General features: G+C 41.1%; 1 protein-coding gene across 1 annotated transcript; it reads left to right on the plus strand.

The window, feature by feature from the left end:
* Nucleotides 1-1304: 1304 nt before the first annotated feature.
* Nucleotides 1305-27580, plus strand: LOC119543620 (cytochrome P450 27C1). Its single transcript, XM_037848471.1, is given in 12 exon segments — nt 1305-1478; nt 3001-3049; nt 3051-3130; nt 3132-3196; nt 9032-9160; nt 9163-9240; nt 10181-10335; nt 15967-15975; nt 23082-23245; nt 24514-24595; nt 25053-25256; nt 27464-27580. Coding segments are annotated over 12 exon segments (1191 nt in total). The 5' UTR covers nt 1305-1419.
* The last annotated feature ends 40 nt before the right edge of the window (nt 27581-27620 follow it).

The following is a 27620-nucleotide window of genomic DNA, read 5'->3' on the forward strand; positions in this document are numbered from 1 at the left end:
TACCTCCATATTTTCTTCCAAGAGTTTTATAGTTTTGGCTCTTTACTTTTAGGTCTCACTTTTGTATACGAAGGATCTGACTTCATTCTTTTGCATGTAGCTTTCTGGTTGTCTCAGCACCATTTGTTGAAGAGACTATTCTTTCCCCATTAAATGGTCTTGGTTTCTGTGTTGAAAATCAATTGACCATATTTGTATGGGTTTATTTCTTGACTCACTGTTTGATTCCATTGATGTCTTCATCTATCCATATGCCAGTACCACCCTGTTTGGATTCCTGTAGCACTGAGAGTTTTGAAATCTGGACGTGAGTCCTCCACCTCAAGATTGTTTTGGCTATTCTGGGTCCCTTGCGTTTCCATATGATTTTAGGACCACTTGTCAATTACTACAAAGAAGACAGCCAGGAATCTGATAGGGATTGCATTGAATCTATGGAGCAATTGGGGGAGTATTGCCATTTTAATATCAAATCCTCCAATCCATGAACATGGGATGCCTCTCTATTTATTCAGATCTTTTTAAATTTCTTTCAAAAATGTTTTGTGGTTTTCAGAGTATAAGTTTTCACTTATTTTGCAAAATTTATTGCTAAATATTTTATTCTTTTTATGCTATTGCAAATGGAATTGTTACCTTGATTTCATTTTTAGATTGCTCATTGCTAGTGTATGGAAATACAATTGATTTTTGTATATTGCTCCTGTATCCAGTAACCTTGCTGAGCTCATGTATTAATTTCAATAGTTCAGTGGATTCCTTAGGATTTTCTCTATTCAAGATCATGTACCTGTGACAAGAGATAACTTTACTTCTTTCTTTCTAACCTGAATGCCTGTTATTTCATTTTCTTGTGTGTGTGCGTGTGTGTGGGCTGCATTTTTACAAGCTCTTTACAGCTGGCCATGGAGGGCATGCTTCATGGAGCAGTTGGGGGCACTGCCCACTTAAAGCCTGCAGGGCTTTTGGGACAGGGACTGGCCTGGGAAGTTTCAGTCTCCTCCGGAGCTGGGTCAGTGCATCTACCTCCAAAATGACATGCCTTATGGCTTCACACAAGACTTGAGAAAATAGTTCTAAAGAAGAAGAAAACTTCCAGGAATATGACCATCAGTGTGCAAATATGCTTATCCTAGGAATATTTAAAGTTGCCACCTGATTTGCACCATCTAACAGAGCTTCCCTCTGCTCCAATTGTCTGCTCTTGTAACACTCAGGAATGTTGATGCCAAACATGTGTCATATCTCTGTATTTTTTCCTTTCTGATTTCTTCACGGTATTGAAGCAAAAGCACATGCAGGAATTCGGAAGAATCTTCAAGTCTCACTTTGGTCCTCCAGTTTGTAGTGTCTATTGCACACCGCAACTTGGTGGCTCAAGTGTTGCAGGCGGACGGCGCCGTGCCCCAGAGAGCCAACATGGGGTGCTGGAGCGAGTACCGTGAGCTGCGATGCCAAGCTGCTGGGCTCATAACTGTGTAAGTCAGGGCGCCCAGGCAGGGGCACACGCTCTCTCAAATAGTGCAGGGGACCAGTGGGATTGTGCAAAGGGGACCAGTCTGGGGTCCTCGGCCCCTCCTCTGCGGAGAGGTTTGATGACCCAGCCATGGGCAGGAGCTGCTTCTCAAGCATGACGTTGTGGCTTTAGGTGTCTACTCAGTGACAGTCGAGGGACCTGAGGATCAGGAGCCCCTGTGCCTGGACAGGGGACGAGCGTGGGCCATTGTTTCAGGAGACCCCTGTCCTAACAAACTGTGGTGGTTATTCCCAGGGACAAACCTTCCCAGAGCAAGCCTGTGTATTGGCAGACTGGGAGGAGAACCCAGGACGTCTGCACATCCCCGGTCAAAATCCCTTTGCTTTGGAAATTCTACTGTGGTTCCTTTGAGATTATCTATCTATCTATCCATCCATCCATCCATCCATTATCTATCCCTGTCTATCTATCTTGATCAATGTCTAGGGGGAGAAATGCAACCGTCAGTTTCTCAAACCACGTAAACGAAAACTGTGATTGGATATTCCAGGGTCCCTCAATTTCTGCCCCATGGGAAATAATTAAAGGCATGGAAACAGCTTTTTCCTGCCTGTCATGCCCGACAGAGGAGCGGGGCAGGCTAAGGGCAAAGCCCTCTGTTCCTTGCTCCAACCCAAGTGAGCTTGTCTGCTTCCGTGGTGGGGTCAGGAGCCAGTGGGCACTTGGCAAGGAGGGAGGCTGTGCTGGTGGATGGAGCACAGTAAGGAGAGAAGGGGACGGGGTGCACAGGCAGAGGAGACTGCCTGCCCCGAAATCAGACCCTCAGGCTGGGGTTTGAGTGCAAGTGGTTTATTTGGGAGTGAGGAAGGAAGGGCAGGTAAATCACTAAAGGGTGTGTGGCTGGGTGACTTACAGAGGCTTAGTCCCTGGGGAATCCTCTGACAAGCTAGGTAAACCTTGGGCTTCTCCAGGGGGTTCTCTCACTAGTTCCTGCCTTCCTCGATTGACAGTGGCTCTGGGGCTGGGTACCCCCCAGGACCCTCCTGCAGATGGGCTACGGGGGATGGTGACAGCTTCTGCCACCCTGTCTGGTGGGGCCACCCTCAAGGAGTCACCAAGGCCCTTGTAGCAAGTTGCGGTGGCTTTTTTTAAAAATGTCAACACTTAATTCATTTATATATAAAACTTTTTTTCTCTTTTGCTAAGCATAGTAGTCTCATATGTCTTCACTATAATATTACTTCAAAGTTTTTCAAAGAGAACCATATAACTTTTAAGAAATAAGATTCCAGTGACCATTTTTTTCCCCTTAAAGTTTGCTTCAAGGGCAATACCTGAAGCTCGAAAAGGCTCCCAAGTTACTCCTTTCTCAACAAAGCCACCTTCGTGTTTTAATTGCCTTTTGATTGGCAGATTTTTGTTGCTTCTTTATTGCTGGGAAATTTTGCAGAGGTTCTTTTGAATTCCTTCCCAGGATGCCAATATAATCGTATGATTATTGGAAACTCATTTTGTTCTTTCAGGGAAGATGAACAGTGGCTCAAGATGAGAAGTGTTTTGAGACAAAGAATTTATGAAACCAAAAGATGTGGCCGTTTTTTCTAGAGAAGTTAACCAAGTGATTGCTGATTTAATTAAAAGGATCTGCATCCTCGAGTCGGGCGGAAGATGGAGAAACTTTGACCATCAATAACCTTTTCTTCCAATATTCAATGGAAGGTGAGGCCCCTCCACTGTGGGGCCAAGGAGGTAGGAAAGAGGATGAGGTGATGTTTGACAGAAAATAGTAATTATCGTTCATTGAGCACTGTCATATATACATTTATCCCTCACTCCTGTTTTCAGAGATGCAAAAAAGAGCTTGTTCAGGGTTACTCTGCCCCCTTCTTTTTAGCAGCAGAAATTTAGTCTCAAATACAGGAAGTTTTTTTTTTTAATACTGTTTAATTGAGATATATTCACACACCCTACAGTCATCCACAATATACAATCGATTATTCACAGTGCCATCATAAACTTGTGCATTCATCACTAGAATCAATTTTTGAACCTTTTCCTTACTCCGAAATAAAAATAAAAGCAAAAAAGAACACCTAAATATTTCCATCCCCTCCATCCCATCCTATTCTTCATCTAATTTTTGTCCACATTTTTCCACTCATCTGTCCATACACTGGGCAAAGGGAGTGTGAGCCACAAGGTTTTCACAATCACGCAGTCACACTGAAATGCAGGACTTTTTGACTCAAGCCTCCATTCTTCTAATTCCTACACTCTACTACCCCAATAAAGAGCACATTGTGTGTTAGCATGTCTTCAAAAAACTTCAAGTGTAGGGGGACATTGATCGCAAAGTCGTTTTGACTTATTTATTTATTTATTTAAAATTGAAATTGTTCACATACCATACAATTATCCAAACATCCAAAGTATGCAATCGATTGCCCATGGTACCATCATACAGCTGTGCATCCATCACCACAATTAATTTTTTTTTCAATTTTTAGAACATTTTCATTACTCCAGAAAAGAAATAAAAACAAAAAAAGGAAACTCAAATCCTCCCATACCCCTAACCATCCCCCCTCCATTATTGATTCATAGTTTTGGTATAGTACATTTTTTACTGTTGATGAAAGAACGTTAAAATACTACTAACGGTAGTATATAGTTTGCAATAGGTATATTTCTTTCCCTATATGCCCCTCTATTATTAACTTCTAGTTATAGTATCATACATTTGTTCTGCTTCATGGAAGAGATTTCTAATATTTATACAGTTAATCATGGACGTTGCCCACCACAAGTTTCACTGTTTTATATATTCCCAGTTTTTGACCTCCAACTTTCCTTCTGATGACATACGTAACTCTGGGCTTCCCCTTTCCACCACCTTCACACACCATTCAGCACTGTTGGTTATTCTCACAACGTGCTACTGACATCTTTGTCTTTTTCCAAACATTGAAGTTCAACCTAGTTGAACATTCTGCTCATAATAAGCAACCACTCCCCATTCTTTAGCCTTGTTCTATATCCTGGTAACTTATATTTCGTGTCTAAGAGTTTACATATTATAATTAGTTCATATCAGTCAGACCCTGCAATATTTGTCCTTATGTGTCTGACTTATTTCACTCAGTATAGTGCCCTCAAGGTTTCTTCATCAACCCATTTTTTTAAAGACAGTTTTGTTCACACACCATACATTCTGTCCTGAGTAAACAATTGATGGTTCCCTGTATAGTCACATATTTATGTATTCACCACCATCACCACTATCTATATAAGAACATTGCCATTTCTTCCACAAAGCAGGAGAAGAGTCAAAGAAGGGAGAGAGACAAAAGAAAAAGAAAAAAGAATGAGAAAAAAAAAAACATGACAACTGGGAAATAACAAAAGGAAAGGTAGCATTAAACTAAGTAGAATAAAGAATCAGACATTACCAATGCCAGGAGTCCCATACCCCTCCCTTATACGCATTTAGCTTTGGCATATTGCCTTTGTTACATTAAAGGAAGCATAAGACAGTGCCTCTGTTAATTATAGTCTCTATTTTGCATTGATTGTGTTTTTCCCCCAATACCTCCCTATTTTTAACACCTTGCAAGGTTGACATTCATTTGTTCTCCCTCATGAAAAAACATATTTGTACATTTTATCACAATTATTGAGCACTCTAGGTTTCACTGAGTTATACAGTCCCAGTCTTTATCTTTCCTCTTTTCTTCTGGTGTCCCACATGCTCCTAACCTTCTTCTTTCAACCATACTTACAGTCATCTTTGTTCAGTGTACTTACATTGCTGTGCTACCACCACCCAAAATTATGTTCCAAACCTCTCACTCCTGTCTTTTCCTATCTGTCTATAGTGCTCCCTTTAGTATTTCCTGTAGAACAGGTATCTTGTTCACAAACTCTGTTAGAGAATATTTTAAGCTCTCTCTCATATTTGAAGGACAGTTTTGTCCAATATAGGATTCTTGGTTGGTGGTTTTTCTCTTTCAGTATCTTCAATATATCATACCACTTCCTTCTTGCCTCCATGGTTTCTGCTGACAAATCTGCACATAGTCTTATCAAGCTTCCTTTGTATGTGATGGATTGCTTTTCTCTTGCTGCTTTCAGGATTCTCTGTTTGTCTTTGATGTCTGATCATCTGATTATTAGGTGTCTTGGCATAGTCCTATTCAGATGTATTCTGTTTGGGGTATGCTGTGCTTCTTGGATCTGTAATTTTAAGTCTTTCATAAGAGATGGGAATATTTCCTCTATTATTGCTTCCTCTTTTCCATTCTCTTCTCCTTCTGGGACACCCATTACATGTACATTCAAGCGTTTCATGTTGTCATTCAGTTCCCTGAGCTGTTGCTCATATTTTTGCATTCTTTTCTCTATCTGTTCTTTTGTGTGTAGGATTTCAGGTATCTTGTTCTCCAGTGCCTGAGTGTTTTCTTTCTTCCTCTTGAGATCTGCTGTTGTATGTCTCCATTGTGTTTTTCATCTCCTACATTGTGCCTTTCATTTCCATAGATTCTGCCAGTTGTTTTTTTGAACTTTTGATTCCTACCTTATGTATGCCCAGTGTTTTCATTACATACTTCATCTCTTTTACCATATCTTCCCTAAACTTCTTGAATTGATTTAGCATTAGTTGTTTCAATTCCTGTATCTCAGTTGAAGTGTAAGTTTCTTCCTTTGACTGAGCCATACCTTTGATTTTCTTAGTGTAGGTTGTAGTTGTCTGTTGTCTAGGCAGCTGGTTTCCTTGGTTGCCCAATCAGGTTTTCCCAGACCAGTACTGGCTCAGGTCCCAGAAGGAGGAAATATTCAGCACCAGTTTTCCCTGAGGATGTTTCTTAGAAGACTGACACACCCTGTGAGACCTCAAGGCACTGTGCTTTTCCTAACTCGCCCAGCAGGTGGCTCCTGTCAGCCTGTCACTCCCAACTGATGTAAGGAGGTGTGGCCCCTTTAAGTTTCAGCTTAAGTTGTTTCTGGTTTGATTGTTTACCCTCAGGCCCTGGGGTATGGTTCTGAGTGGAACGCAGGTAGTAGAACTGAGCACCATCTCTTTCCCCTAGGGAGTTTTCATTTGCATTTAAATAGGTTCTTTGTCTCTCTGACTCTGCTATCTCCACCCTTTTCTGGGTTAGAGGGCTGTGAGCTGAAAATGGCTGAAGCTTTCTCCACTGAGCTGCTCAGGTTGGGAGAGAGAAAATGGGACAGTTTCACCCATCAGCCAGAGATAGCACCTGGTCCTCTGGGCTCCCCCTCCCGAGGCAGAGAAGTCCCCTGGCTCTCCAAGGTCATTCGTCACTAAAAGCCTCTGTCTGCTTGTTGGGGATTTGCAGCTTGCATTGAGCAGTCCACAATTGCCAATTAAAACCGCAATTGGAGCTGGACTGAGGAATATTTGCTTGTTCAGAGAGTGCTGCTCCCTATCACAGCAAAGCTTTGCAGTTTGGGCTGCTATGGGGGAGGGGCTCCTAGCTTGCATCCTCAGTTTCTGCTCACAGATTCCGTGCTGCCATTTCAGGCATTCCTCTCAATCCAGGTAGGTGCACGATGTGTGGAAAGTCATGGTTGCCCCTCAGCAGTTATTCCAGATCATTTACTAATTGTTCCTGGTTGTTTATTAGTTGCTCCAGTGGGACTAACAAACTTCCAATCCTCTCTATGCTGCTGTCTTCTTCCATCCTCCATTTTGACTTTTTAAATTTATTTTGAACAAGTGGTACATTCCGCCTGGTTCAAAAATCAAAACATACCAAAGAAGTGTTCAGTGAAAAATCTTTCCTCCTCCATGCTGCTGGGGCTGCCTACTTCTTTGTACCTTTCAAGAGATAGTCTCTGCACATACAAGGAAATGCATGTGAATATTCTTTTTTATCCTTTTAAAATAAATGGCAGTATATCTTGCTTTTGTATTATTTTAAGAAGTGTTTATGGTGGTAAAATATATATAGCATAAAATTTGCTATTTTAACCATCTTTAAGTGGACTATTCAGAGGCATTAATTAAATTCACAGTGTTGTGCAACCAACACCACTATCTAATTTCAAAACTTTTTCAATGCCTCAAACAAAAACTCTGTACCCATTAAGCAATAATGCTTTTTTTTCCCTCACTTAAAAATATTTCCTGGAGGAACTTCTATCTGCTCTTTCATTCTTTTTTTATGAGTTCACCTTACTTCAAATTTAATTTTTAAGTTAAGTTTTTTTGAAGTCTTGATATTAACTCTATAAAAATTGTAATGAAATCAACAGAGAAGTGAATTGTGAACACGGTGGAAAATCCTGCTAGTTGTTAAGTCCTGGAAACCATTTCCTCTGCCTCTTTAGCTCTCTGGGCCTGGGGCTCCCTGCCCCATTTTGGGCCAGGATTAGCCACCTTCCAATTCCCCAGAGGTTGTGCCAGTGGGCAGAAAGGCGACTCTCCTTCGCCAGGTAGGGCTGGATGGGCCCGGAAGGTGCTTCCACCTCCCTAGTCCTCAGGGCCGCGACCATCCACCGTGAGGTACAGGACGGGCCTGGGCAGGGGCTTTGCAGTTATGCAGGTCGGCCCTCCCTGGTTTTCACGTCAGACCTGAGTTTAAATCCCATCCCTGCCTCCTCCTTTAGCCAGGCTGTGTCAATTCTGCATCTTAGTATTTCCTCTTTAGAAAGGGTTTCTTGACATCTGTCCCCCAGGGTGGTGGAGATGCTTAGATGAAGCAATAAAGTGTGAGCCAGCATGTTCAGTCCCCAACCCCAGTGAGGCCTTGCCATCTGCTGGCACGAAATGTGCAACACTCAGCCTTACAGGATGCAGTCTCAGACAATGCAGGCAGTGGTGCCTCACCCTTCCTGGGGTCGAAAGGCACTTAGGACATTTTTGTGTGTGTGTGTCTGGGGGGGAGGTGGGGAGGAGTTGTTTTTTAAAAAAATTATTAAAAAAATTTTTTGTGGTAACATATATACAACATAAACTTTGCCATTTTAACTACTTTCATGTGTACAATTCAGTGATGTTAATTCCATTCACAATCTTGTGCTACCATTACCACCATTTGCGACCCAAACTTTTCCATCATCCCGATCAGAAATGGCCTCCGTTAAGCATTTACTCCCCATTCTCCCCCCCCACCCCCGCAACCTCTAATCTACTTTTTGTCTCTGTGAATTTGCGTATTTTAGTTCTTTCATAGCAGTGCAATCAAATAGTGTTTGTCCTCGTGTCTGGCTTATGTCATGCAATGTGATGTCTTCAGGTTTCATCCATGTTGTCGCATGAACCAGAGCTTCATTCCTTTTTATGGCTGAATAACACTCCATTGAGTGTGTACCCTACGCTTTGTTCATCCGTTCATCTGCTGATGGACCCTTGGGCTGCTTGTCTTTTGGCACTTGTGAACGATGCCACTGTGAACATCGCTGTCCACGTAGCTCTTTGTGTCCCTGCTTCAGGCACATATTTGGAGAGTTTATTTTTATGGCCACATATTGCATGATGATGTTGTGTATAAGCTAAAAGAAGAAGGTTTTAAAACTCCGTTTCCTGTCTAGGAGTGGCCACCATCCTTTAAGAGCGCCGTCTGGGCTGCCCGGAAAACCATGTGCTGCCACCAACCGCAGAGTACATCGAGGCCCTGGAGCTCACGTTTAGCATGTTCAAGACCTCCACGTATGAAGATGCCACCCCAAATGGCTCCGCTCCTTCGTCCCAAAGCCCTGGTGGGAGCTCTGCAGGTCCTGGGATGGACTCTTCAAATTCAGTAAGATTGACCTGCCTTTCCCGCTGGTTGCGTATTTAACCATCCTCAGACTGGGAGTTATTATGGCAGGGGATGACCAGATACATTTACACCTTGTTACTTGGATTCATGAACTCTTAGGTTGGTTTGTCAAATAGGCAGAAGGTGGGTGGGTTGCCACTAGAAAGAAACATGATGGAGTTTTCATTTGAAAATGATTTTTAATTTTGACAGGCACACAAGCAGTGACACATATGAGTAAACATTGTCCATGAGAGATGGCATGTTTAGTCCAATAATCCCTTCATTGTTTAAAATGCAGTTAGAGTTTCTGGCCCTGGTACAGTCCTTTGAACATTCTCAGTTGTAGCTTTCTGGAAAGAGACAGATTCATTGTTTCCCACCTGGTGAGAACAAGCCAGGAAAAGCCATTTTTGTTCATACCCAATGTGTGACTACAAAATAAGGAGATTGGTTTTCTTCAGTGGCTAAAAATTTTTTGCCATAAAAGCATTTCCAGAAAAAAGAATCAGATTTCCAAAATGTTTAGAACAATGATTTTAGAACAATGCTAATAGAAGAAACTAAAAGGAAGTTTCCCATGGTGTTTTTTGAAGGTCAGCATTCGTTTGAATATATGTATTCTGATGCATGCGCATTTTCTCTTCTGGAGGCATCATGAAAAGAAAAAATAAAGAATCTACTTCCTTGTTACTCCTTAATAAATAAATTATTTCCAGTGCAATTTGATTTGCAAAGCTATTTGATTTAATTTACACGTAGGTTATTTTCAAAACCCTTCTATCCATTTACATGACCTAGTACTACTTGAAGTAAGTCCCAACTGTGCCGCCTTTTATTGACTTAGTTAAGTTATTGGGAGACAAGAGGGGGCTCAAGACTGAAAGAAAGATTATTCTCGACCGAGACTTCTTTCAAAAGAAATGCTATTTCCAAACAGGCCAGATTCACATTGACATCAAGATAAGGGACATCCAGTGCCAACTGGAGTGAGGCGAGAGGGTGACCGGGGGTTTTCTCACGTGCCTCATCCTTGGCCAGGAGCTGATGCTGGAGGAGATCTATGCCAGCGTGACCAAGATGTTGCTGGCCAGCGTGGACATTCTGAGTTTGTGGGGTCTCTCGTTTCCTGGGTAAAACACACATGGTTCAACCTCACGAGACTTGCCTGGTGATCGGAAGGGAGTTGTCTACTTTGAAGGCAGATCCCGCAGTTATTGGACTTGAAGACCCTCAGTGTTTGCATGAATGTGCATCCGCTTCGCTTCTAAAGGTCTCCAGGAGAAACTCTATCTTATTAAAAATATACATAAACATAAAACTAAGGTGTGCAACCAATTCTGAAAAAAAAAACAAAACTAAAAAAAACACACAACAAAATGCCATAACCGTGATTTCATTATCACACACACACATATGTAGTGACATTAATTTTAAAAGTTTAAAAATCATTCCTGATTTTTCATTTTTTAATATGGAAAAAGTTGACAATGGCCCAATGACCTTTGTTTTTTCCTTCTTTATTAGAGAAGTTATGAGTTTACAGGACAATCAAACATAAAATACAGGATTCCCATCTACCACCCTATTATTAATACCTTACATTGGTGTGGAACATTTGTTACAATTCATGAAAGCACATTTTTATAATTGTACAATTAATTATAGTCCATGCTTTAACTTAGGATTCACTGTTTCTGTAGTGTAGTTCTATGGATTTTTTTTTTTTTTAGTTTTTATGTTACCATATATACAATCTAACAGTTCCCCTTTTAATCATATTCAAATATATATTTCAATGCTGTTAATTAGCAGGATTGCCAGATGATATAGCAGTTTTACACTTGGCTTCCTGAGGAAATGCTGAACCATTTTCCACAGCGGCTGCACCATTTTATATTCCCACCAGCAGTGAAGGAGTGTTCCTATTTCTCCACATTCTCTCCAACACTTGTAGTTTTCTGTTTTTGTTTTTTGTTTTTTGTTGTTTTTTTTTAAATAGTGGCCATTCTAGTGTGAAATGATATCTTGTGGTTTTCATTTGCATTTCCCTAATAGCTAGTATTTTGAGCATCTTTTCATGTGTTTTTAGCCATTTGTATCTACTCTTTGGAAAAATGTCTATTCAAGTCTTTTGCCCATTTTAAAATTGGGTTGTTTGTTTCTTATTGTTAAGTTGTAGGATTTCTTTATATAGTCTGATTATTATACCTTTATCAGATATGTGGTTTCCAAATATTTTCTCCCATTAAGTAGGCTGCCTTTTCACTTTCTTAACAAAGTCCTTTGAAGCACAAAAGTATTTAATTTTGTGGAGGTCTCATTTATATATTTTTTCTTTCATTCCTAGTGCTTTGGGTGTAAAGTGTAAGAAACCATTGCCCACCACAAGATCTTGAAGATGCTTCCCTACATTTTCTTCTAGGAGTTTTATGGTCCTGGCTCTTATGTTTAGGTCTTTGATCCATTTTGAGTTTATTTTTGTATAAGGTATGAGATAGGGGTCCTCTTTCATTCTTTTGGATATGGATATCCAGTTCTCCCAGGACCATTTGTTGAAGAGACTGTTCTGTCCCAGTTGAGTGAACTTGGCAGCTTTGTCAGCATTCAACTAACCATAGATGTGAGGGTCTTTTTCTGAACTCTCAATTTGATTCTATTGGTCAATATGTCTATCTTTATGCCAATACCGTGCTGTTTTGACCATTGTAGCTTTGTAATATGCATTAAAGTCAGGAAGTGTGAGTCCTCCAACTTTGTTCCTCTTTTACAAGATGTTTTTGGCTATTTGGAGACCCTTACCCCTCCAAAAAAATTCGATAATTGGCTTTTCCATTTCTGCAAAGTAGGCTGTTGGAATTTTGATTGGGATTGCATTGAAACTATGAATCAGTTTGGGTAGAATTGACGTCTTAATGATCTTTAGTATTCCAATCCATGAACACGGAATGTCCTTCCATTTATTTAGGTGCCTTTGATTCGTTTGGCAATGTTTTGTAGTTTTCTGTGTATGGGTCCTTTACATCATTGGTTAAATTTATTCCTTGATATTTGATTCTTTTAGTTGCTAATGTAAATGGAATTTTTTTTCTTGCTTTCCTCTTCAGATTGCTCATTACTAATGTACAGAAACACTGCTGACTTGTGTGTGTTGATCTTGTATCCTGCCACTTTGCTGCACTCGTTTGTTAGCTCTAGTAGCTTTGTTGTAGATTTTTTGGGACAGTCTACATACAAGATAATGTCATCTGCAAATAGTGAAAGTTTTACTTCTTCTTTCCAATTTGGATGCCTTTTATTTCTTTTCCTTGCCTGACTGCTTTAGCTAGAACTTCCAGAACAATGTTGAATATGGGCTGGGCATCCTTGTCTTGGAGAGAAAGCTTTCAGTCTTTCACCATTAAGTATGATGTTAGCTGTGGTTTTTTTCCTATATGCCTTTTATCAGGATGAGGAAGTTTCCTTCTATTCCTGGTACTCTAAGTGTTACTATCAAGAAAGGGTGCTGGATTTTGTAAAATGTCTTTTCTGCATCAATCAAGATGATCATGTAGTTTTTCCCCTTTGATTTGTTTATGTGGTGTATTACATTAATTGCTTTCCTTGTGTTGAACCACCCTTACATACCTGGGATAAAACCCACATGATCATGGTGTATAATTCTTTTAATGTGCTGTTGGATTCAATTTGCAAGTAGTTTTTGAGGATTTTTGCATCTATATTCATTAGAAAAATGGGTCTGCGATTTTTCTTTTCTTTTAGTATCTTTACTATCTTTAGGGTGATGTTGGCTTCATAGAATGAGTTAGGAAGTGTTCCCTCCTCTTCAATTGTTTGGATGTATTTGAACCAGATTGTATTAATTCTTCTTGGAATGATTGGTAGAATTACCTGTGAAGCCATCTGGTCCTGGGCTTTTCTTTGTTGGGAGGCTTTTGATGACCGATTCCATCTCTTGACTTGTAATTGTTCTGTTGAGGTCTTCTGTTTCTTCTTGAGTTAGTGTGGGTTGTTTGTGTATTTCTAGAAATTTGTTCATTCAATCTAAGTTATCTACTTTGTTGGCATAAAGTTGTTCATAGAATCCTCTTATGATCCTTTTTATTTTTGTGGAGTCAGTAGTAATGTCCCCCCTCTCATTTATGATTTTATTTATTTGCAACTACTCTCTTTTTTTCTTTGTCAGTCTAGTTAAGGGTTTGTCAATTTTAGTGATCTTATCAAAGAACCAACTTTTGGTTTTGCTGTTTCTCTCTTGTGTTTTTATTCTCTATTTCATTTATTTCTACTCTAATCTTTGTTATTTCTTTCCTTCTCCTTGCTTTGGGATTAGTGTTCTATTCTTTTTCTAATTCCTCTCTGTGTGCAGTTCGGTCTTTGGTTTTAGCCCCTTCTTCTTTTTTACTGTAAGCATTTAGGGCTATGAATTTCCCTCTCAGCACTGCTTTCGCTGCATCCTATAGGTTTTGATATGTTGTGTTCTCATTTTCATTCATCCTGAGATATTTACTGATTTCACTTGTAATTTCTTCTTTGACCCACTTATTGTTTAAGAGTGTTTTGTGAATTTTCTGGTTCTCCACCTGTTATTGATTTCCACCTTCATTCCATTGATGGTCAGGGAAAGTGCTTGGTATAATTTCAATCTTTTTAAATTTATTGAGACTTGTTTTGTGACCCAACATGTCTATCCTGGAGAATGATCCATGAGCACTTGAGAAGAATGTATATCCTGCTGTTCAGGGGTGCAATGTTCTGTATATGTCTGTTAGTTCTAATTCATTTATTTTATTACTCAAGTTTTCTGTTTCCTAATTTAGCCTCTGTCTTGATCTTCTACTGTTGATGAGAGCAGTATATTGAAGTCTCCACATATTGTGTAGAGTTGTCTATTTCTCCCTTCAGTTTTGTCAGTTTTGCCTCATGTATTTTGGGGCACCCTGGTTAGGTGCATAAATACTTATGATTGTTATTTGTTCTTGGTGGGTTGCCCCTTTATTAATACATAGTGTCCTTCTTTGTCTCTTGTAAAAATTTTGCTTTTAAAGTCTATTTTGTCCAATATCAGTATAGCCACCCTAGGTCTTTTTTGGTTACTGTTTGCATGGAATGTCTTTTTCCAATCTTTCATTTTCAACCTATTTGTATCTTTGGGTTGAAGGAGAGTCTCTTGTAGATGGCATATAGATGGATCATACTTTCTGTCTATTCTGCTAATCTGTGTCTTTTGACTGGGGAGTTTAATCCATTAACATTCAATGATATTACTGTAGAGGCAGTACTTCAACCATTTTATCCTTTGATTGTTATATGTCATATCTTATTTTTGTTTTTTTACCAATATCAATATAGCCACTCCAGGTCTCTTTTTTTCACCCTTACTGATAATCTTCAGTTCTGTGTTTTCCTCCATCTCTCTCTCTCCTGTCTTTTCCTTTCAGCCTGCAGAACAACCTTTGGTATTTTTTGCAGGGCAGGTCTCTTACTGATGAACTCCCTCAGTTTCTGTTTCTCCCTCATTTTCTTAAAATTCAGTTATATTGAGATATAGTCACATATCACACAATCATCCGTGGTGTACAATCAGCTGTTCACAGTACCATCATATAGTTGTGCATTCATCACCCCAATCCATTTTTGAACACCAAAAAGAATAAAATGAGAATAAAAAATAAAAATAAAAAAGAACCCCAAATCAGTCCATCTCCCCCATCCCACCCTATTTTTCATTTTAGTTTTTGTCCCCATTTTTCTACTCTTCTATCCATACACTGGATAAAGGGAGTGTGAGCCAAAAGGTGGTGTTACACTGTCACACCATGTAAGCTACATAGTTATACAGTCATCTTCAAGAATCAAGGCTATTTATTGGGCTGCAGTTTGACAGTTTCAGGTATTTACTTCTAGCTGTTCCAATACACTGAAACCTAAAAAAGGATATCTATATAGTGCATAAGAATGTTCACCAGAGTGACCTCTCGACTCCAATTGAAATCTCTCAGCCACTGAAACTTTATTTTGTTTCATTTTGCTTCCCCCTTTTGGTCAAGAAGATTTTCTCAACCCCATGATGCCAGGTCCAGGCTCATCCCTTGGAGTCATATCCTGCATTGCCAGGGACATTTACACCCCTGGGAGTCAGGTCCCATGTAGGGGGGAGGGCAGCAAGTTCACCTGCCGAGTTGGCTTAGCTAGAGAGAGGCCACACCTGAGCAATGAAGAGGTTCTCTGGTCTCCCTCACTTTTTTGAAGGACAGTTTTGCCAGATAAAGAATTCTTGGCCAGTAGTTTTTCTCTTTCAGTATCTTAAACATACCATACCACTGCCTTCTCACCTTCATGGTTTCTGATGAGAAATTGGCACTTAGCCTTATTGCATTTCCCTTGTATATAACAAATCATTTTTCTTTTGCTCCTTTCAGGATTCTCTCCTTATCTTTGGCATTTGACATTTTGATTACTATGTGTCTTGGAGTAGGTCTATTCAGATTTATTCTGTTTGGAGTATGTTGTACTTCTTGAACATGTATATTTATGTTTTTCATAAGAGTTGGGAAATTTTTGGCCATAATTTCTTCAGATTTTCTTTTTGCCCCATTTCCCTTCTCTTCTCTTTCTAGGATACTCATGACATGTACATTTGTGTGCTTCATGTTGCTGTTCAAATCCCTGAGACCCTGCTCAATTTTTTACATTTTTTTCCTCCTCTGTTCTTCTGTCTGTAAGATTTCAACTGTTCTGTCTTATAGCTCACTGATTCTTTCTTCTGCTTGTTCAAATCTGCTGTTGCATGCTCTAGAGTATTTTTAATCTCTTTCATTCCCAGCATTTCTGTTATGTTTCTTTGTATAATTTCAAATTCTTCTTTATGCTCACACAGTGTCTTCTTAATATCCTTCATCTCCTTAGCTATATTTTCCTTCATCTCCTTCAATTGAGTTAGGAGATTTGTTTGAACACCTTTGATTAGTTGCTCCAAATTCTTTGTCTCCTCTGAAGTTTTAGTTTGTTCCTTTGTGTGGCCCGTATCTTGCTGTTTCTTAGCATGGCTGGTAATTTTTTGCTGGTATGCCAGTTTGAATAGATTATGTCCCTCAAAATGCCATTATCTTTGATGCAATCTTGTGTAGGCAGACACATTAGTGTTGATTAGATTGTAATTCTTTTGAGTGTTTCCATGGTGATGCAACCCACCCAAGTGAGAGTGATGACTCTGGATAATATCCATGGAGGTGTGGCTCCCCACATTCAGCATCGGCCTTGATTAGTTTACTAGAGCACTATATTAGCTCAGACAGAAGAAGTGAGCTTGCTACAGCCAAGAGGGACACTTTGAAGAATGCATGGGAGCTGAGAGAGGAACGACCTGGGAGAAAGCCATTTTGAAACCAGAACTCTGGAACAGATGCCAGCCATGTGCCTTCCCAGCTGACAGAGGTTTTCCAGACACTATTGGCCATCCTCCAGTGAAGGTACCTGATTGTTGATGACTTAACTTTGGACACTTTATGGCCTTAAGACTGTAACTTTGTAACCGAATAAACTCCGTTTGTAAAAGCCGATCCATTTCTGGTGTTTTGCATTCCGGCAGCATTAGCAAACCAGAACAGCTGGTGTTTAAGTATCTGATTATCTCAGTGAGTTTATTCTGGAGGTCAGTTTCTCTCTTTTGCCTAGGGTTTTCTTCTTGATTGGCTTTGTGCTAAGGCTCTTTTTAAACACTCGATTAAACTTATTCTATACCTTTAAAATAGCTTGTGTTTAACTGATCAGATTTTTTTGGCTCTTATTCATCTCATTCTTGCCTTAGATATGTGGTACAATTTTTTGAGATTGGACTTTCTGTGCAATTGTTTCACCCCATGGAGAAAGCTTCCTTTTCTTTCCCCTGTTTCTTCTCCAGGAGTGTCTATCTGTTTGTTTTTGATTTGCCCCTATAGTTTTTTTTTTTCTTTTTAATTTTTATTGGGATTGTTCAGATATCATACAATTATCCAGAGATCCAAAGTGTACAATCACTTGCCCCTGGGTACCCTCATACAGCTGTGCATCCATCACCACACTTAATTTTTGTTCAATTTTTAGAAACTTTTCATTACTCCAGACAAGAAATAAAGTGAAAAATGAAAAAAGAAAAAAAGAAAAGGAAACTCGAATCCTCCGCTATCCCTAACCAACCCCCCTCAATTGTTGACTTGCAGTGTTGGTATAGTACATTTGTTACTGTTTATGAAAAAATGTTGAAATACTACTAACTGTAGTATATAGTTTGTAATAGGTATATAGTTCTTCCCTATATGCCCCTCTATTATTAACTTCTAATTGTATTGTCATACCTTTGTTCTGGTTCATGAAGTGATTTCTAGTATTTGTACAGTTGATCATGGACATTGCCCACCATAGGATTCAGTTTTATACATTCCCATCTTTTGACCTCCAGCTTTCCTTCTGGTGACATATATGACTCTGAGCTTCCCCTTTCCACCTCATTCACACACCATTTGCACTGTTAGTTATTCTCACATCTTGCTACTGACATGTCTGTTCATTTCCAAACATTTAAGTTCATCCTAGTTGAACATTCTGCTCATACTAAGCAACCGCTCCCCATTCTTAAGCCTCGTCCTATATCTTAGTACCTTATATTTAATGTCTATGAGTTTACATATTATAATTAGTTCCTATCAGGGAGACCCTGCAATAATTGTCCTTATGTGTCTGGCTTATTTCACTCAGTATATTGCCCTCGAGGTTTTGTCATCAACCCATTTTTTTATATGGTTTTGTTCACACACCATACATTCTATCCTAAGTAAATAATCGATGGTTCTCTGTATGGCCATATATTTATGTGTTTACCACCTTCACCAATATCTATATAAGGCCGTCTACATTTCTTCCACAAGGCAGGAAGGAGAGTCAAAGAAGGTAGAGAGGCAAAAGAAAGAGGAAAAAAAAAATGACAACTAGGAAGCAGCAAAAGGAAAAATAACCTTAAATCAAAGTAAAGAATCAGACAATACCACCAATGACAAGTGTCTAACACATGCCTCTATAGTTTTTTATATGCAATTTTATTGAGATATATTCACACACCATGCAATCTATCCAAAGAGCTCTATACTTTCTTAACACTCCTTTTATTGTCAATAGCTACTTTTTTCTGTAGGGCAAATTCTAGGATGAGGGTCCCCCTTGGAGAAGACTTTCCCAAGTCAGTATTTCTCAGCTAAAACAGCACCAGGGACCCATGAAGGGAGTGTAGATTCAGTTCCAATGTGCCCTGGGGAGGAGACCTGGAAGGATGCCAGTCTTCTCTTTGACAGCTCCCCGAATTTGTTCTCTCCTGGCATGCCTGGCAGATGGCACTCTTCAGCCAACTGTTCCCCACAGTCCTAAAGATGTACTGTGCCTTTAAGTCTCCACCAACTCCACCCCTGACGGGGGTGTGGTTGAGACAGAGGCTGATGCTTTTGTCCTCAGTGGGTTGAAACTGTAGCTCAGAATAGGGACCTAGTGATCAGAATTTGCTAACCAAAAGCCACCAACAGTGCTGGGCCATGCCAACCCCATTTTCTTGGGGAAGAGCCAACCTTCAGCAAACTGTCCCCTGCCGTGGGGAGTGGTTATTGTATCTCTGATTCCTCCCTGCTTCCACCCCTGTTGGGGTGGGGTTGAAACAGAGGCTGTGGCTACTTTTTATCCCGGATGGGTTGAAGCTGTAGCTGCTCTCAGAGCCAGTTCCCAGAGATCAGAGTTTGCTAATCAAGAGCCGTGATTGGTGCTCCCCTCCCCACCCCCGTTCTTGGGGAAGAGGACTTTTATTTCCATCCAGGGAGTGGCTTCCGAGGCAGCCTGCTGCAGTGTGGAGAGTTTTACTCACAGCTTTTCATCACAATTTAGCAGTCTTTCCCTTCTGCTCATCCCTGGATGGTGTACAGTCTTCTGACCTCTGGAGCACCCGCTTAGTTGTTTCAGTTTCTGGTTGTTTACTAGCTGCCCTGGCAGATGAACTGAGTCCAGGGACTCCCTATTCTGCTATCTTACCCCACACCTCCAATTCATTTTATAAAGGTGGCTTAACCCAAAAACCAGGACCTGCTAAAGAGAGCATAAAGAGAGAAAATAGTAATAGATTGACTTATGAATATCTATATGTGTATGTACATATGTGTGTGTGTGTGTATATATATATATATATATATAAATTCTAAATAAAATACTAGAATAGAATCCATCAGTATAGCAAAGGAATAATATATACTGTGACCACTGAGAGTTTAATTCCAAGAGTTTAAGTTTTGTACACTGCCATTTGACTTGAAGGGAGTTCCACGTGCAATTGCTGAGAGAGAAAAGAAGATGCTGAACAGTGTGTATGTGTTCTCATCAGTAAGAAAAACAGTGCCCCTACCCCACACCTGTGTGCATGTGTGTCTTGGTAGTGAGCTCGTGGCTGTGTCTTGGTGGGGGTTGTGGAGCCAAGTTCCTTCCAGAAACATATGTATGCCATGATACACTTATTCATTTATGGAAAACGATATACATGTGGGTGTATGTACAGAGACATTTAGAAATTTGCTAAAGGGGGGTGATGAGATGGGGAAAAGCCAGATCAGCTTCCAGGGATTGGTGTCAGAAAAGGCAGTTGAATGAAATTTCTGGCAGGAGACTAGGGAAGCCCTGAGCTGGAGTGGGGACTTTCTGATGGTCTGGTTGGAAAGGTGATAATTGCAGTTTGCCCAGTGCTTTACTCTTTTGAAAGCACGCCCCTAAACACCTCTCTCTCCTGACAGCATGTTCCAAGGTAGGTGTTACTGTCTTTATTTTACAGGTGGGGAAACTAAGCAACTAAGTTTGTCACCTCAGAGCTTTTCCTTTGCATTAGTGCTACCCAAACTTGAATGAGACACAGACCTCCTTTTTAAAGGGAGAAAAGAACCCCTAGGATTGACCTAAATTATTTGTACTATAATGTGACTTAAACATGTAAAAGCAAAATACTTCATATGAACTCTTTATGCTTATGGAGCTTCTACAACTATGAGCAACAAAAAAGATTTATAAACTAAATGCAAATTAAATGATGCCATCAATGAAAGTTGTAACGAACTGCCTGAATGTGAGGGATGATGTGGGCTTGCTCAAGCCAAGTCACCATGCAGTGGTGAAGACATGAATGAATGACCTCTTCACCTGGTGATTTGGATGCTCTTTGCCTATTGCCCCCTGGTGGTAACTAAGAACATCACACCGGATCGGGTGGGGAGGCACCTGCTCTTTTTAGCACCCGAGATAGAAGCCAGTGAAGGGAACATCAGGAGACAAATTCTTACCACTTCACATTCGTTTTTTAAAATGTCATACAAAAATCAGATTTATTGTGGTTTAATTTAGGTGCCATACACTGCACCCATTTCAACCGTACAATTTGTTGAATTTTGATAGGTGTAATTCATTTATGAAACCACCACCACCACCAAGATACTGCACATTTCCTCTAGCTCCCCAAAGTTCCTTGTGCCCCTTTTAGTCTGTCCCTCCTTACACTGCCAGCCCCAAGCAACCACTGCTCTTTTTTTTTTTTGTGGTTGGTGGTTAGACTCTTCTTTGGACACATTGATGGTTTGGACCAAAAATCTTTCTCCTGATGTTGAGACTCGAGCCACAGTCTGTACCGCAACCATCCCATGCGTGCCTTGAAATTGGGGACTTTGGTTTCTCACTTCTCCATCTCCAGTGCATGGTGCACTACCTGCATATAATTAGGGTTCAGTGAATGCTGATCACAAGAATTAATGCATGTCTAGTTCAGTAAGTAGGGGATGCCAAGAACAGTGTGTTTTGGAATGTTAATCTGACCTTGAGAAGCATCGTAGATGGGGGAAAAGAGCTGGTGGGAGTAAATACATGTAAAAAAACTATTTCATAAAGAAAAGCTGGGGTGAAAAGGCATGGACAAAGCCAGGGAGGGTGGAGAGAGTTAGGATGAAGGAGGAGGAATTGAGTTCTTTTTGAAGACGACAAGGTGGGAATTAGAGGGTGTAGGGGAAGGGAAGGAGTTAATTCTGAGACTGCGGTGGTGCCAGTATTGAAGAAGGAAACAGCTGCTGTTTTTGTCACTCTACATTAGTTTGCATTTTTCTAGAAATTTATATGAATGGATCCATACAGTTTGTATTCTTTGGTATCTGGCTTTTGTTCACTTGGCAAAATAATTTTGAGATTCATCCGTGCTGCTTTATGTGTCAGTAGTTCATTCTTTATTATTGGTGGATAGTTTTCCATTGTATGGATGTACCACATTTTATTTTTTTCATAAAAATGTTATTTTAATAGAATATTTTTCTTTTCTCTTAATAGAAATCATCTAAACTATTTCCTTATCATTTATACATAACCACTATGGGAAAACTATATAAATATAGCCTATTTAAGTTAGATTATTTTTCAGTAAAAGAAAAGGCATTTATGGTGTGGAATTTCCTTTTTCCAAAACAGTGAAATACTGTTATGTAGACAATAGTACCAATTTTAGTGAAAATCTTGGGACCTGGGAGTATAATACCAACATAATAGTAATAATCCATTCCCAATAAATGAAAATGTAGTTCTTCAGTCTGAGAAGTAGTATAAAAATGATACTGCTTTGCACAAATGAGAAAGTCAATCACTTTATGTTAGTTTATTTGATAAATATACAGGAATAATGATTAATAATCCTCTGACAACTCCCCAGACCTTGTCTAGCTTAGGCAGCCAGATCAGATCCAGCCGAGACATCTTGAGCCTGTGGGATCCCAGAAGATCAAATGGTTCCAAGGCTGAAAAGCAGCCTCAGGTCACTCCCCACCCCCCTTTTAAAATTTTGTTGTGAGTACATGTATATAACCCCAAATTTCCCTTTTTAACCACTGTCACGTGTACAATACCATGATGTTAAGTCTATTTGTAATATTGTGCCACCATCACCCATCCATTACCAAGACTTTTTCATCACTCCAGAAAGAAATTCTGTACCCATTAAACCGTAACTCCCCATTCATTCCTCCTTCAGCTCTTGGTAACCTCTAATCTACTCTCTGACTCTGCTTATTCGTATAAGTGGAATCATACCACATTAGTCCTGTTGTGTCTGATTTATTTCATGCAACACAATGTCTTCAAAGTTCATCCATGTCGTAATGTGTTTCAGAACTTCATTCCTTTTTTACACCTTTGCCCCCTTTAGAATTGGGTGGTTTGTCTGTGTTGTGGAGTTGTAGCAATTTCTTATATATTCTGGATATGAAACCTGAGCAGATATATGGTTTGCAACTATATCCTCCTATTCTGTAAGTTATTTTTTCACTTTCTTGATAATGTCCCTTGATGCACAAAAATTTTAAATTTTGTCCAAGTCCAGTTCCTTTTCTTGCTCGTGCTTTTACTTGGGCTGCCTTTAGCTAAAATTGGGTGGCCTCTGCAAAGAAGGTCACATAAAGTCATGAGGCAGAACTTCCAGACTTGGCCAGCATCCCCTACCCCCTCTCAGGTGCCATAAGGCATATGGCTCTTAAATGATTTAAAAAAATGTTCCAAAATACTACTTCCCGTGACTCTTCTTTAAAGGACCACTTGAATCACATAGTTGATGTTATTATCCAAAAATATGTCTTTGCTCATTTTTTCTTCTGGCATGAACTAAAGTTTGGTAAGACATAAATTTCATGATCAAATTGCATGAAGATGACTTTACACCTACAGTTAGCCACAAAGTGACGTCTTCCTGGCCTTGCGCCCTGGGTTAAATCCGTGGCTTTCTCCCTGACATATCTGTATCTGTCAGTTTCTTTCCCTAGACATTGTTCACCTTGTCGTGGGCAGTGTACCTCCTGGCGAGGCATCCGAAAGTGTAGCAGACTGTGTACTGGGAGATAGTTAAAAATCTAGGGGAGAGGTATGTTCCAACTGCAGCAGATATCCCCAAAGTGCTGCTGGTCCGAGCTCTCCTTAAGGAAACCCTGAGATAAACAGACTCCAAAATCCATGTCAAATATGTGTCCATAAATCAAAATAATTGCCACTTTGACTTAAAAAAAGGAGTACGGAACCAATCCTCAGTGCCTGAAAGACACACATGGTGTTCTCACAGCTTGTCTTTTTCAGAAGAAGATATTTCCTCTCTGCTGTGATCAGAATTCAGGAAGGCTCTTCTGCCAAATGGTTGGAAATATAAATGATTCTTCACAGAGCTCTTTGGAGCAATTGCATTTAATGTTTTACCTGCTTTGGTCACAGATTCATCAAGGTTTCCCACTTCAGTTCCTGGATTAATACCCCCTTGGTTTCTGTTCCTCTGAAGATAAAACAGAACAAGACTGATTTGTTAGGAAAATATTTTGGGCTGTTGCTAATTACCTTTCCTGTTTTCACAATACGGTGGTTCTGGTGTGACTGTCCTAGTTAGTTTGGAGACACCATGTGGTAAAGCTCATTTGCTCATGAAAAGGTCTTTACTAACCTGAGAATTGGAAAAGCTGGATCCTGATGGACATGGATTCCTTGGGGGCTGGGGCGGTTGGGTGGGAGGTGGGATTAGGTGACCAGTGAATTTCCCCAGCCCACTAAGATTCAGGACACCTCAACACAGCATTTGTCTGCAGAGGAAATGCCGTGACAGAGTGCAAAGGCTAATTCTGCATAGTATACATTAAAAGAATTCATTCAAACCTGATGTGAAAACCACTCTTCAGTTTGCATTATATTCTCAATCCACGGTGTGCTGCTTAATCTCAAAAAATATGTATTCACTGCGATTTATTGTTATTTGTCAGTTAGATTTTTATTCACCTTTTTTTTTTAGGATCACTTCTCTGAGATGAGCCCAGAGCTGAAGTAGCATTTCTCAAACTGTGTTTCATAAAACCCTAGTACTATGAACTATTCCCTTTTATTAAAGGGTCCCAGGCCTCATCAATTTCAGAACTCTGAATCGTATACCCCTCTTTGGGATTCTCGTGTTGCACAACTGCATGTCAAAAGCTCAGCTTTGTTTGTGTTTCCCAAGGTTTTTGGACCATGCAACCTTTTTTTTTTCACATTCCTCAAAATCCTTCCTGGACAAACCTATCTAAGGAGCCACAGGGGTTCTGGTGAAGCTTTTTAGTTAAAACTGTACCATGTGTTACTTTTGAGAATTTCTCATGGAAAAGGCAATCCATCCAGATTTTTCAATGGTTAATGGAATATTTTCAAGTCACACCGCCATCGCCGGTCTCCTTGGCTTCTTGCCAGGCTGTTTCCAGTGCTGCCAGGGAATGGATGGGTGGCCCAGGAAGATCTGGTTATCAGAGGGTTTCTGATCCCGAGAGGGGTGAGTGTGGTGGCTGCTGGGGTGGGGAGGTGGGCTGTGCAGTGGAGGATGAGATGGGAAGCTGCTTTCAGATGAGGAAATCCTTGTACCTACTAGATAAGTTTTCTTTCTTCTGCATATTTTATAATGAAGATGGGCTTCAGGGGCAAGGAGCTGAATGAATTGTGTGAGCTTATTACTCTGGCATAAACAAAGCCACATATTTCTACAGAACAGTCCTGTTTGCCCCAAAGGGCACCCCTGAAAGAGGCAGGAGAGTTTCTGAAAGACTTGCCTTGCCTTCTCAGCAGCTTCCCCAGCCCTCAGGCGGGGCCTGAGCCAAAGGAGGAGCTGCCATCTTGGTTCTCGTGGGACCTTGAGTGGCTCCCTTGGAGGGTCTGCCCAACGAGGGTCTAGCCCCTGCTCTGCTTTTGAGTGATCTCATTTTGTACTTTTCTGGGATGACTGATGTCCTCAGACCCAGCTGGCCCTTTGCCACTATGCCACCTCCTACCAGGATGAGAACTTCCCCTGAGCCAAGGAGTTCCTGCCAGAGCGCTGGCTGAGGAGAGGAAGCATGGACAGAGTGGACAACTTTGGCTCCATCCCCTTTGGCTATGGGGTTCACAGCTGCATTGGGTGGAGAGGTGCAGAACTGGAGATCCACCTGGCCATGAGCCAGGTAGGGGAGGTGGAAGCCAGACGTGGGCCTTTGGGTTCTGACCTCTTTTACTGGACTCAGCAGAATCCAGACTTTAGGTTAAGGAGCAGAATGTGATTTTGAAACCCTGAAAGCCTTAGCTTTGCATTACAACCCTTTTATATTTTAAGACCCCAGCCCCGATAGCAGCCCTCTTTAGCCCTGTGGCCACCCCTGCTTGTTTCTCTCCTCCTTGGGGTTGTGTGGGCAGAGGTTGGAGGTGTTGGAGGTGAAGGATGGGCAGGTGTCTCTGTGGGGACCATCGCGGGGAGTTCCGGAGAGAGGTGGATGGGATGGCATCAAATAACGGACCATGGTAGTCACCAGGGGAGCTTCCTAAAAGACATTTTCCCAGGTCCCATTGCTCAGACAACAATTTGGTGGGTCTGGGGTATGCCCCCCATTTATTTCCCAGAAAATCTCTCCCACTCATTTTATGACACTTGCACGATTTCAATATTCGGACCTGGAAAGGATAGTATTTCAAAGGAAAACTGCAGAATAATCTCATTTATTCACACAGACGAAAAACATCCTAAATGAAAAACTGGCAAACTGAATTCAGCCTCGTATAAAACAGAAATGCAGCCTCCCCAAATCAGGTGTATTCAGGAATGCCAGGATGGTTTACCGTAAGAAAATCTGTTAATAGAATTCACCACGATAACAAATTAAAGGGAAAACAAATTATATGGCCGTCCCAAAAGATTATTGATAAAATCAGCGCCCTTTGCATGAAGAAAGTCTGTGCACACTAGCAACAGAGGGCTTCCCTTAGGTAAATAGGTAGTATCTTCCCCAACCCTATAGCCCTTGTGCCTGCAGGCTTTGGGAAGGGAAGGACAGGCTTAATGGTGAAATGTTAAACGTGCCCCCTTAAAATCAGAACCAAGATATTCATATTGCACAGAAGAATGTTTAGAATGATACACGTCAGCTCCTTAGGAGCTAGACAGTTGAGGTGGGAGAGAGGGCTTTGTGTTCTCCGTTTATGTCTTCTGTGTATTTGAGTTTTCTGTGAGCACATACTGCCCACTTGGCAAAGGAAAAAGACCCACGTGGCACATTGGGCTTGAAGTTAGGAGACCTTCCTGTGCATTCCCATTCTGCCACGTGGGAGCGTGCAAGCAGTTCTCTGAGGTCAGAAGAAGGACAGTTAGGTGCTTAGAGGAAGCCGTCTTGATGCCAGAACATTCCGGAGCTACCCAAAGACCAGCCACTGAGCTCAGCTTTTTAACGTTGATAGGGCAGTGAGTTCAAGACCCACCGTCGTCACAGCCCAGAACCCTGCCTGACCCTGTCCTGTGGCTCCAGCCCACCCCAGACACCCACCCATGTGTCCTGCTTCTTTGCTGGAGAGGGAGACAGGGCAGATCAGGGACAGCTTGGGTCACATGCAGGCACCTCTGTTCTCCAAAACTGGAGTCCTCTAGGGGGTGTTTGGGCTTTAATCCGGACACGGTGGGCAGTATGGAAGGGGCTTGGCCCTGACAAGGAACCTGTGCATATTTTGACCAAAGTGATTAGAGCAGGTCACCTTCTGTTTCCTCAGCCTGGGGAGAACGTCAGGTCATAGCCCATTGGTGACGGGGATTATTGCCTTAGGCAAATGGTCCTTTGGTGTTCTTTAGGTACTTTCCAGTTTTACCCTGACAGGTGGGGCTGGTTCTACTTTTGAAGTGTAGAAATGGGAAGTGGAATCAAAGGTCCAAGTCAAGTATATTTAAATGGAGGACACTGAAAAGGTGAGCTGTGTTTGGATGATTCACCTTCCCCAGTGGCTCTTCCCCCTGCGTTTTTCTGGAAGGTTCTGTACCAGCAGGAAGCGTGAATTTCATGCTTTTCCTCGTTTCTCCCTTCTTCTTTGATACCTTCTCTGTATCTAGACCTCAAATGGAAGCCAAAGAGTTAGAACTCTGGAGTGGCTAAGGGAATGTGAGTTATCCGCACGTTTTGCTTGCTGGTTTTAGAGCTGCTGGACGTGGCAGACTTGCATGGGACGTCATACCAGGGTGTTCAAACAACCAGCACCCCACTGGCTGAGGGTTCAGTGTTCTCCAAAACGGACCATGTGCAGTCCCGTTTCCTTGGCTCCCTGGAGTTTGGCCATGACAGGAGTCGTCCAAGCATGCAGGGGGCTTTGAAAATTTTCCCCAAATTTGAATCTTTCTCTCTCTTTTTCTTCTTAGTTGCTTCAACATTTTGAGATCAAAACGTCTCCTCAGACTAAAGCAGTTCATGCCAAAACCCACGGGCTTCTGACTCCTGTGGGACCCATTCACTTGCGTTTTGTCAACAGAAAGTGAACCCGGATTTCTGAATCCAGGCCAATGGGGCAGAGCCGGC

This window comes from Choloepus didactylus, chromosome 9, assembly GCF_015220235.1.
Source record: "Choloepus didactylus isolate mChoDid1 chromosome 9, mChoDid1.pri, whole genome shotgun sequence".
In the NCBI taxonomy this organism is placed as follows: domain Eukaryota; kingdom Metazoa; phylum Chordata; class Mammalia; order Pilosa; family Megalonychidae; genus Choloepus; species Choloepus didactylus.